General features: G+C 32.5%; 1 protein-coding gene across 2 annotated transcripts; it reads left to right on the forward strand.

Moving 5' to 3' along the window:
* Positions 1-2158: 2158 nt before the first annotated feature.
* On the forward strand, positions 2159-7857 carry LOC120091263 (fimbrin-1-like). 2 transcript variants are annotated; one of them, XM_039049215.1, is made up of 15 exons: positions 2159-2547; positions 2846-2965; positions 3053-3223; positions 3441-3679; positions 3776-3947; positions 4037-4075; positions 4182-4250; positions 4337-4453; positions 4766-4977; positions 5376-5531; positions 5702-5901; positions 6436-6593; positions 6674-6770; positions 6885-6976; positions 7087-7857. In XM_039049215.1, the coding sequence occupies exons 2-15, from the start codon at positions 2879-2881 to the stop codon at positions 7339-7341; spliced, it is 2064 nt and encodes a 687-aa protein (XP_038905143.1). In that variant the 5' UTR covers positions 2159-2547; positions 2846-2878; the 3' UTR covers positions 7342-7857. The 2 variants fall into 2 exon arrangements, with proteins under 2 accessions (XP_038905143.1, XP_038905144.1); XM_039049216.1 differs by lacking the exon at positions 2159-2547 and adding an exon at positions 2594-2631.
* Positions 7858-12820: the final 4963 nt, after the last annotated feature.

Consider the following 12820-nt stretch of genomic DNA (forward strand, 5'->3'; position numbering starts at 1 on the left):
CTCATTGAACTTGTGAAGTACTTTTATTCACATTTTCCCTAATTAAAATAATGAAGATAATATCTATGAGTAAAATATATAATAATTTCTTGTCAAGTATGCTATTTTTCTCATTGAAATTAATTCATTTTTGTGATTTTTTTTTTAACTACATGATTATTATAATTGATATCTATCCATGTGTTGTGTTATATTATTTTATTAAGATGCACATGAATAAGACTAACAATATAAAAAAGTTATTGAATTTCATTAGTTCTGGTGATTAAAAAGTTTTTAAAACTAGAATATAATTTATATTAGGGTGGTTGTCTTCCATCCGTCAATCGAATATATTGGTAGAATCTAATTGCTGGGAGGTAATCAATCTACTGAATGATGCTAATGTGACTTTTCTGAATTCTCTTTCTTTATTAAGGAGGTTAAGAATAGAGGCAGAGAACTAGGAGTTGTCTCATTTCCTCAGGTTCATCGTAGTCAGAACGTGTTGACACATTGTATTGCACATAATATTTTGGAGAATCGAAGGTCTTCAATTTTTTCGACTCCTTATTCTGAGTGGTTCACACTGATTATGTCTTATACATCATAGTTGTCTGATTTAGGTTGTATTGTCTTTTATCTAAAAAAAAGTTTAAAAACTAAAATATAATTAGTTTTTGTATTAAAACGTATTTATTATATGGGATATATGGTAATTAATAAATTTATCTTTGTAATCATTTATAATATTATATAATTTAATTTAGAATTTAATTTCCTTTCTATTATAAATAAATTTTATAAATTTTTATTAATTTTAAAAATAACGTTTCAATTTTATCCATTTCTTTTGTATCTCGTTAAGAAATTTATAATTGTCAATAAGAGCATAGTTCAATTGACATAATATTCATATTATTAACTTCGTGGTTTGAAGTTCGACTCTCCACTCCACACTTTAATTACAATACTTTTAAATATATATATATATATTCACATTTAAGAAGTCGTAATGGATTTTATAATGAATTTCATTTTAAATAATTTAGATTGAAAAAAAAATAAAAGTATTTTTAATTATAAATTTACAGACAATGCTGAACGTGGACATTGATATAATATTTAAAAAAAAAATTAATAAAAGAAGGATAACCTATTTACATTATTACAGGAGCAAAATAATATCATACTAATTCTCTTCAATAATGCCATTCAATGCCTCAAAATGATTACAAAGAATTTATTTTTGTATCATACAATCGTTTTTAATATTGTTTTTAGAGTTAAAATACTATTATAATCTTCATATTTTTTATTTTATTCTATTTTATCTTTTGTATTTTTTCTAAAATTGTTTCAAAATTAATAATGATTTTCATCTAAGAAAAAACACATGGTATATGTTAATAAAATTTATAAAGAAATACTAATAAATATTATTTTTGGAAAAAAAAATAAAGAAAAGCTATAAACAAACATAGATACTATTCTTTAAGATTTATTAAATTGGTTAATTTAAAAGTACAAGAACTAAAATATGATAAATATTGATATAGAGAAATCAAAATGATATTGATTCTAAACACCTCGCTAACGTGAGTATATTTTTCAACCAAGAAACTAGATGTTCGTATCTCTGACCCTGCATACATATTGTTGAACTAGAAATAATAATGATAATAACACTACATCTCATATTTGAATTCAAATGATTTTATAGGTTTAAATACTATTTTTGTTCCTATAGTTTTGGTTTTAGTTCTTTTTTGTCTCTATATTTTAATATTTTTATCTTTGTATAATTAATAACGGTTTCGATTATTATATTTGTAAAAAGTGATTGTTTTGGTTTCTTCGTTTTCATTTTACTATATATATATATATATAATAATCAAAATAGTATTTAAACTATTTTTATAACAGGGACATATATATTTGAGATTAGAGGTTGAAATTATAGCATCCCATTAATTTACATTAAAAAAACGTAAACAACTTCCAAAACGAAAGGCATGAAATAAACATATTATCCCAAAGAAAGATCATGATCACATGGGAAAAGAGAGAGAGAAAAAGGGTGATGTGCCTGATTTGCATTTAGTTACCAGATTTAATCAATGATTGAGGCTAATTTGGGTGAAATCGGTTATTTTAGGGTTAGATGGGAACGAGATTGAAGATGAAGATGAGGATGGTGACCCATTTTTGCATTTGAAGAACAGAACAAACAGGTGTAATCCAAATTTGGTGAGTTGTAAAACAGAAACAGCGAGTTTCCAAACATACCCATTTCTCTCTATTACCCTTTTCACCAAAATTTATCTCTCATTTCTCAGTCGGCGCTTTTCTGTCCTTCTCCTTTCTGGGGTCTCGCAAATCACTGACCCCATTCGTTTTCCTTCACACACTTTGCCTTCCCTATTGCTCTCCCACCAAGAAAGATATTGATCCCTTTTCTTCTCTTCTGTTCTAGTTGAAACTTTTGTTTTAGAGTCAAAAAGTTATTCCCCCATCAAAAGGAACAGGAACCCACCATTTTTCAGCGCGGATTTTGGTCTCCTATTGGTATGAAACTCTTGGGTTGCTTTGATTTTGTGTTTTCTTTCTGGGTTTGGATTGGTTCATCGTGTTTGTAATGGACGGGAGTTGGTAATGATACGAATGTGATTGTTTTGAGTTGTTATGGTTCTGTTTTTATGATCTTCTGTTTGTGATTCTTCGAGAAATTTGTCGACTTTTTAAATTCTCTATAATGGGTTTGGTTTCTTTTTGTGTTATTATTATCGGAGGATTGTTGATTGTTGTTTTGTGATGATTTCGTCGATATTAATTCGAGTTTTTTTTTTCTTTTTTCTTTTTGTAGGATTGATTAACTCCACATTTAAGATCTGTGGAGATGTCTAGTTTTGAAGGCGTTTTAGTTTCTGACCAGTGGCTTCAAAGTCAGTTCACCCAAGTGGAGCTTCGAAGCTTCAAATCCAGAGTAAGCTTCAACGTTCTTGGCATTCGATCAATTACCTCTGAATTTGTTCTTCTGATGTTCAATTGTGTAATGCACGATTTGTTGTAGTTTATATCGGCCAAGAATCAGAATGGTAAAGTGACGACCGGGGATTTGCCACATATAATGATGAAATTGAAGGCATTTAAGGAAAGGCATAGTGAGGAGGAGATCAGGGGAATATTGAGCGAGTCAGATCCTCAGTTGAGCGATGAGATTGATTTTGAATCCTTTCTCAGGGCAAGTGTTTTCTCTGTTTATATCCTCTTTTAATTTTTTTTTCTTTTTTTTTTTTTTTTGGAAACAAGTATTTGAATATGGTACTACATGACTTGAGTTTATATTTTTGTCGTTCTCAAGCCAGAATGGAGAATTTGCATTTGGCCTTGGTCGGATTCAAGAAGGAATTTGAGAATTTATTTCGATGCTAAAATGTTTGAGTATGTGAAACGTGCAGGCATATTTAAATGTTCATGGTCGATCAGCTGAAAAAGTGGGTGGTGCAAATAACTCTTCATCATTTCTCAAGGCCAGCACAACCACCCTTCTCCATACAATCAGTGAATCAGAGAAATCACTCTATGTGGCTCACATAAATAGCTATCTTCGAGATGATCCATTTCTAAAGAATTATCTCCCGTTGGACCCCTATTCAAACGATTTGTTTGATCTTGCAAAAGATGGAGTTCTTCTCTGGTATTTGTGTAGGGGTTGCTGTGCTCTGTTTTTATAACTTAAAAAATAAGCTCTATTCTCCTGCAGTGGCTCTGACCTAATTCAATGACAATGCAGTAAACTTATCAATGTTGCTGTACCTGGAACAATAGATGAACGAGCAATCAATACCAAAAGAGTTCTCAACCCATGGGAGAGAAATGAAAACCATACTCTTTGCCTCAATTCTGCCAAAGCAATTGGCTGCACAGTGGTTAATATTGGTACACAGGACTTGGTTGAAGGACGAGTATGTTATATGCCCATCATCTTTATTTATTAGTGTTCTTGTGTGTTATGATCGCCACAAAAGTTTGACCGTAAGTTCATCTCTTGCAGCCGCACCTGATCGTGGGATTGATTTCGCAAATTATAAAGGTTTTTTTCATTAGATTTGGAATTTTGCTTGAGCTTCTGGTTTCAAGAAGTGATTTAAATGACTCTTGTCTTGTTTCATTGATTTGGCTTGTTATGGAAACTTCAGATCCAACTATTGGCCGATCTTAACCTGAGGAAGACGCCTCAGCTCTTGGAACTGGTCCAGGATAGTGGGGTAATGGGTATAGATTTGTCTTGTGATATTTTATTGAAATCTAATTATCTGTGCTGTTGCATCACCCTTTACTGTGTGCTTTCCAGGATATTGAGGAGCTTATTAATTTGCCTCCAGAGAAGATTCTGTTAAAATGGATGAATTTCCACATTCAGAAAGCAGGATACAAGAAACCTGTTTCAAATTTCTCATCTGATTTGAAGGTATTATGGCTGCTCTGCTCATGTTAGTTTCATATGCATTGCCAATTGGTGGGAGTAATGTTATACTTTGGTTTTGTCCATGAACACCAGTAACTTGTCTAAGATGGTATCTGTCAGCTGGAACTGAAGTCCTGGAATTATTCTCAGTTTCAGCATTTTTCTTCCTAATTATCTTTTTGCTTTTTGTTTTTTGTTTTTTTTTAACATTTCTCTGATTCTTTTACATTTCTTTTTTATTTTTTATAGCACTTGGCATCATAAGTAATACCTAGTGATTAGACTTCTGATCGGACTTCTGATCATATCACGCAGGACGGAGAGGCTTATGCTTACCTGCTAAATGTTCTTGCCCCTGAGCACTGTAGTCCATCCACATTGGCTACTAAGGATCCTAATGAAAGGGCAAAGCTTGTACTTGATCATGCAGAAAGAATGGATTGTAAAAGATATTTGACTCCAAAAGATATTGTTGAGGGTTCATCCACTTTGAACCTTGCTTTTGTGGCACAAATATTTCACCAACGGTAAAGTCCTCAAGTCTTAGTAGGATATTTTACGTTTCTTTCAATGTTTTGCCTGCCCTGGATTATATTTCAATTATTACGTTTCTTTGATCCTGACTTGTATAGATATTAACAGAATTGGGGAAAATATGGTAAATACTGCTATAACATGTCAAAAATGAAATAAAAGAAGAAAAAAAAGAAAAGAAAAAAAATAGCAGCGCCTTTGTCTCTCCATTGTTTCCTTTTCCTTTCTTGAAACTTGGGAGTTTCAATTTTATCAATGATGCAATTTCTTTTTTGTATGCATTGATATGTATGTACTTTTAGTTGGATTGTTAGATATAGTTTTGACACTCCCATCCCCCCATCTAGTTTATGCTAATTTCATGGAAAGGTTTGCCCGTTTTGTTATGCAGGAGTGGTTTTGCAGTAGATGGAAAAAAGGTAGCATATGCAGAGATGATGACAGATGATGTACTAACTTCTAGAGAAGAAAGATGTTTCCGGCTCTGGATTAATAGTCTTGGCATTGTTTCTTATGTTAATAATGTCTTCGAGGATGTCAGGAATGGGTAAGGATGGCATGCTTGTTTATAGTTGCTACTTCTGAAGATTTTTCCTCCATGTGGGAAGTAATAATATGATTTTGAGAGGAAAGGGAATAAAAATCTCCACAAAATTCTGTTAGATACCTCTTTTGGGCTATCTGCATACAATAATTCAATTTTATAATCTTATGCAGATGGATACTGTTAGAAGTGCTCGACAAAGTTTCTCCAGGGTCAGTTAACTGGAAGCATGCATCAAAACCCCCTATCAAGATGCCCTTTAAAAAAGTTGAAAATTGCAATCAGGTTGTCCGGATAGGGAAGCAGTTGAAATTTTCATTGGTTAATGTGGCCGGAAACGATATTGTACAAGGAAACAAGAAGCTTATCCTTGGTAATCCTATATCATGCATTGTGTAGTTCTGATCCACTTATTGCACTGTCCTGAATGGACTTTTGAGAAATGCCCCTTGACCCTTCTGCATGATCTATATCTAATATCCTTTTTACAATTTTTCATGAAGTTAGTTGGGTAAGTTGGAAGGTATCCCCATTCCTGCAAACCCAAGTAGTTTGGAATAATATAATATTTAAATCCCAATTTTGGTGGTATGAATTGACTTTTGACAGTTGACTTCAAAATTTCTTGGTTGAACCCACGTCTTTAATTAACAAGACACAACTTAACAGCTGGATGCTTTTGTAAGCACCCTTTTTTCTTTGAAAATCTTCTAAAATTGACTTTTAATTTCAACTTCAACTTTTTTCATTTGGATATGTTTTTGATGTTCTGAAACATATTAGTCTTCCAGTCCATACTGTCTGAGAGTCCTCCAAATGTTCATTATAGCGATTTTTTTAATATGATTGTTTCTCGAGTGTCCTTGATATGATTGTGATGCCTAATATTTTATCCTGTTGCATTCAGCTTTCCTATGGCAGTTAATGAGGTTCAATATTCTCCAACTTCTAAAGAATCTAAGATCTTGCTCTCAAGTAAAAGAGATGACAGATGGTGACATCCTGAGGTGGGCAAACAACAAAGTGAAGGGCACTGGAAGATCTTCTCAAATCGAGAGTTTTCGGGTATGAAGCCAAAACACGTTATATTTACTGCTTCAATTTTATTTAGAGAATAGTATTTGTAATTTGGAAATTTTCTTCAGGATAAGAGTTTGTCAAATGGATTATTCTTCCTTGATCTTCTAAGTGCTGTAGAACCTAGAGTGGTGAACTGGAACCTTGTTACCAACGGTGAAAATGGTACATTTTATTGTGACTTGATTAACTCCTACTTGCGTTCTTGAAGTTGAACTTCTCTTTTATCTCCTTAATTCCACTCCTTTGAAAATCCTCTCTTTTTTTCTGTAATGACAGATGATGAAAAGAGGTTGAATGCTACATACATTATTAGCGTCGCACGAAAGCTGGGTTGTTCCATATTTTTGTTACCTGATGACATAATGGAGGTAAAATCCAACTTCGATTGGGTTAGGTTATTTTATGTGTAGAGAGAGGATGAGAGTTGATCTGCCTGCATGTCTTATGATTATGACTATTTGTGTTCATGTTGTGGCAGGTGAATCCAAAAATGATCCTCACATTAACTGCCTCCATTATGTACTGGAGCCTTCAACAGCCTGCTGAAGAAATGGATATCTCTCCTTCTCCTGCCACAGCCAGTACCATCACGGATAGATCGACTACCTCGTCCATCAATGGTGAGGATGAGAGCTCCTCTCTATGTGGCGAAGTTTTGAACTTAAGCTTAGACGATACTGCCTCTGACACCACAGTCTCATCCGTGGTTGAGAATGAAAGGGATCTCATGTGATGGACGAGACGAGTCATTGGATTATGATGCTAGAATCTTTCTTGCATCAACTGGAAAATAAATAGCAAATTTTATGCTGTTCAAAGTGTGGTTACATATCGCTCAAATAGATGCAGCAAATCCACAACAAATGAAAGAAACACTCCTGTGAAGAAAAACAATAAAATGAAAAGAAGAAAAGGGTTAGAACACCAGATCATCAGCAAATTTTATCCTTCCGAAGTCAATTGGTGGAGGGAATGAAGGATCAATAATGGATTGAGTCCCAAATTTTTCTTGAACTGGTTTTATCCAATGTAGATAATAGAAAAGTTGGTATTGAGAGAGTAATGTTGTTGATATATGACAAGTTAGGTTTAGTTTTACATATTGTAAGATTAGTAGTTTCTCTTTGGTGTTGGATCCCCTTCTGGTTTACCTCTTAAAGTTTGAATCTTTATGGAAAGTCAGTACATAACTGCTGAAAAATATGTTCCTTTAATCTGCAAATTGAATAAAATTTATACTAAATAAACACATGAAAATAAATTTTGGTCTGGTGGTGAGAATTTAGGGGATATTACCCTTTCATGTAGCCTATTTTGATATGAAGTTGAGCATTTAGGGAAAATCATTAGTTGAAAACAAGAATTATCAAATTGCAAGGTTGCACGAGGACATAGAATAAATGGATCTACAAGCCATTGATTTCCATGTGGATGCTATTGCCATAGCTACTAAAGTAGAGCAGAATAATGAAAAGAAGAAAAAAAAATCACTCTATGGACTGAAATAGGTATGCCTTTATGGCTTTAAACAATCATATTTTCGATTATTCCTTATTTACTTTTGAGGAAAGGAAATGTTCGATCTGATTCTGGCGAGGATTGAAAAACTTGCAATCCTTAAGGAATATAATATATTACGTATTTAAATTTAACAAGAAAAATTAGTTTGAATTCAAAGTTGAAGAGATTGAATTCCAATGCGGATGTGTTTTATCGTTTTTTGTCTTTGAATTGGGATGAGAAAATTACAAAATTGAAGCTTAAAATAAGGCTAAACATGAATTTTCATAATATAGAAAAGATAACTTCTGAAGACCAATTCTTCGAAAAAATTCTCGACATGATCTCCTAAGAACTCGAACAACAAGACACCACCATCAGACAACCCTACTATGTCTCAGGAGAGAATCAAGGATGGTGGGATTCTTCTTTGGCAAAGGAATTAGTGAGGATTTTGATAGGAGTTGTTATTTTTAAGAAAAAACTAGAGAAAGTTCTTATGTCAATCAGTTTGTTTCTGTATTACATACCGAATATAACGCGAGGGGAAATAACTCCCCTCACCCCACTGTCACTCCCCTCCAACTGTAGGGGGGGTCATCTTTTAAAAATCATTTAGTTTACTTATTTAAGAAATATATATTAAATCATATATAATATATAATATATAATTAAATAAATATTATTAATTAATTAATATAAATATCACATATTTATTCAATATTGCATTTAAATCATATAACCTATAGTTTTAATATGAATCTCATTCATATTAATTTTACTCTATAGTTTTAATATGAATCAAATTTATATTAATTTAATATATGAATCTTATTCAAATATTATTTTCTCATATTATAGTTTTAATTATAAATCAAGTTTGTGAATAACTATATGCTATAATGTATCATATACGTTATATATTATATTAATTATATTATATATAAAAAACCCTTAATTATTTGAACAATTCAAATTATTACAAAATAAGTTGATCCTTGTTTTAACCTTTAGCGAGCTAGTAGGGAGCTAATGGACCTACAGATTAGAAGCTTCAATGATTCGAGATTAAATTGATTAAATTAATCGACATTCATTAACTGTGGGTCACTCCACTAAAGACCCACAAACTACACTATTCACATTGTAGATATATTTATATGTCAATAGATATTACCAGTCAGTAAGTCGACTCTTCACAAATTGCTTGTAATTACACTGGGTCAAATTACCATTTTATTCCTGTAATTACTTATTTCTCCTTAAGTCTCGTTGATCCTCTAATGAACAACTTGTTGATGGTCCTACCATAACAATCCCTCTCAAGCCAATGAGGGTGTGGGGGGGGGGGGGGGGGGTCCTGTTCTGACCCGGAATTAACACTTAAAGAAACTACCTTTTTTGAAGATAAGAATGAGTGAATTTCATCTTGTGGTGTTATGTTCCCAGCTCCCTACTTGGACAAATCCCCAAAATAGTAGGCTTATTAAGTTGACGACATGAGTCACTCTCACCCATACATACAAAGGATTACCCTCATAGACATGAGTCCATAACTCATTCAGAATTGAGATCATGGTCCGATCTTATACAAACTCTTTGTACAAGATACCTGACTCACATATCTCCACATGAACGATTTGGATCAAATCGTTTGTAATACTTATAAATATTGTAACATTTACAAGGTGGATCATATTTGTAGTATTACCAGGATAAGGCAACCAACCTTATCCCTATACTATAGACTTTTTTGGTTATTACTTGAATACGATCCATTTGTACGTCTACTACATGCTGTTCAAGTTACATTAATTAACCTAGGATCTTAATTTATTGGATTGAATTCATGTAATCTAAATGTCGAATAAAATATTTCTTATTTTATTAAATAAATAATTCGTTAATTATAAAATACAAACTATGAGGCCCACGAGATTTAGAGCACTAATCCCAACAATCTCCCACTTGTCCTAAAGCTAGTGGGATGTACAATACATATACAATATAAAGAAAAGTACATAATACAATAAACTAAGGTATACTTTATACCCCATAATACTCCCACTTACCCTAGACAAGATGATGCAAATCCCGTAGACCCAAACTTTCCACGTATGTGATCCTGAAAAACTTTAGCCATGAGAGCCTTCGTAAATGAATTAGTAATATTATGATCCAAAGCGATCTTCGTGATGATCACATTTCATCATTGCACTATCTTCCGAATGAAATCATATTTGTGTTCTATATGCTTTCCTCTTTTGAGGCATTGAGGCTTTTTGGAGTTTTCCACAACACCACTATTATCATAATATAGGGTGATTGGCATTGACATATTTGGAACTGATTCCAAGTCTCTCAAAAACTCCCTAATCCAAACAACTTCTTTAGCAGTTTCACAAGGAGCTACATATTCTAACTTAATGGTAGAGTCAACAATATAGCCTTGTTTGATGCTACGCCATATTATAGCTTCTTCTTTAAGAGTGAGTACTGATCCTAACATGGATTTCCTAGAATCCTTATCAGTCTGAAAATCAAAGTCAATGTATCCTATAATGATCAAATCCTTAGCACCATACATAAGCATATAGTTCATCGTTCTCCTGAAATACTTGAGGATGGTCTCAACTGTAATCTAGTGATCAAATCTTGGATTGGATTGATATCTACTGACTATTCTTACTGCATAGCAAATGTCCGACCTAGTACACAACATGACATACATCGGGCTACCCATTATAGATACATAGAGAATTTGTCTCATCTCCTCAACCTCTCGAGATGTCTTAGGACATTGTTCCTTAACCAAGATAATTCCATACCTGAAAGGTAATGAATCTTTCTTGAAATTCTACATTGAATACCTGACAAGTATTTTGTCGATATACGATGTTTGAGACAAAGCTAGCGTTTTGTTCTTACGATCTCTAATAATTTGTATCCCTAGAACAAACTGTGTTTCACCCAAAACTTTCATTTGAAATTAAGCAGCCAACCATTTCTTTACATCAATCAATAAACTTACCATTCCCAATGTGTAGGATATCATCCACATATAATACTAAAATTGTTGATGGTCTTCTTTTAGACACAGTGTTCTGTTTGGAAAGTCCTAGAACTCACAGTTCGTAAAATTCGTGTTAAACATTCTATTTATCAGTAAAATATTATTGAGTATCTTATTCGATAAAGTTGTTGATATTGCATTCTATTATAAAAATCCAATAAACATATCCATGGCTATAGTATGAATACTTTAACTTTATGTAATGACATAAACAGGATCAAGTTAATAATATATAACCTAAATGGACTATAACCTAAATGGACTATAAGTATATGGATGAAATTGGTATCTCATCCTGGTAACACTATTGGATGCGGCCCATTTTGTATAGGTAATAGAAATGATGTGATCCACAGATCATTTATGTAGAGACATGTGAGTGGGGGCATCCTATGCAATGAGTTTGCATAAAGACTAGACTACGAAATAGTCACTTTCCTTTATAATGACCGTCTACTGTTAAAACTGACTATTTCATACTAAAGTAACCTAGGATAATTCAATCTTAATCCTGAGCCAACTATGGACTCCTATTTATTCGGGATTGTCCTTTGATCTGCATGGGTGAAAGTAGTCTAACAGCACTACCCAATAAACCTTCTATTTTGGGGATAAGACCAGATAGATAGCCGGGGACATAGCACTACGAGATAGAATTCACTTCTACCTGTTTTAGGGTTGGCAGATAGGTTGTTCTCTTAAGTGTTAATTCCAAGTCTTGACAATTGGGGCCCCGCCTTCTCATGAATCAGTTGTTCATTAGAGGGTCAGTGGGAGCTTAGAAAACAAGATGTATTTACAGGGGTAAAACGATAATTTTGACCCAGCTGTAAATACGAACAACCTGTGAAGGATCAACTTACTGATTATGGTTTACATGGACAGAAATACATCTATAGTGAAGAGAATGCAACTATCGAGCTATAGTGGTGTGTCTTGATAGTTAACGAAAAGTAATTAATTCGGTTTAAATAGTTTAACCAATTGATTACAAATCGTTGGAGCTTATGATATATAGGTCCAATAGGTCCTTCTACTAGCTCATAAATTGGAATAATGAATTGAGTATGAATTGGATGAATTTTGAATTTAGGGTTATGAATTTAAAATGTTCAAATTCGGTTTTAGGGTTTTTCAAGTAATTGTATACGATGCAATTAAAAACGTTTAAATTAAAATGAGATTGGAGAATCAATTAATATTTACATTATGATTTAAATAGTGATTATATGAATTTGAATCATATTGGTGGAATTGATGTTTTATTAATTTAATATTAAGATATTAAATTAATTAAATTAGTTTTATTTAAATTGATTTTGAATTAATTATATAAAACTAAAATTTAAATAAAATAGTTTTATTTAAAAGAAAAATCAATCTAATTGAAATTGATTAAGAGTTAGTGGATTTTTCCCAAAAACTGAAAAAATCCACTAACATCATTTATGGTGTTTTATCACCAAAATCCACCATGAGTTCTTCAATTAATACCAAGTAAGAGCTGCCCTACATGAATTAAGCCTATATAATGAAGCTTCATGCATGGAATTGAAGGATAACTGAGTTCTTTATCCAAGTTGCTGTAAAACCGAAATCCTACTACTATCTCTATAGTTCATCTTCAATTCAGCTTGAT

The sequence above is a fragment of the Benincasa hispida genome, chromosome 11 (assembly GCF_009727055.1).
Source record: "Benincasa hispida cultivar B227 chromosome 11, ASM972705v1, whole genome shotgun sequence".
Lineage (NCBI taxonomy): Eukaryota > Viridiplantae > Streptophyta > Magnoliopsida > Cucurbitales > Cucurbitaceae > Benincasa > Benincasa hispida.

Excerpts from the sequence above, each read along its gene's own strand:
- LOC120091263 (XM_039049215.1), top strand. The coding sequence starts at position 2,879 with ATGTCTAGTTTTGAAGGCGTTTTAGTTTCTGACCAGTGGCTTCAAAGT. Across the intron at positions 3,948-4,036 it reads AGGACTTGGTTGAAGGACGA|CCGCACCTGATCGTGGGATT; the intron begins GTATGTTATATG and ends CATCTCTTGCAG. Across the intron at positions 5,532-5,701 it reads TTCGAGGATGTCAGGAATGG|ATGGATACTGTTAGAAGTGC; the intron begins GTAAGGATGGCA and ends AATCTTATGCAG.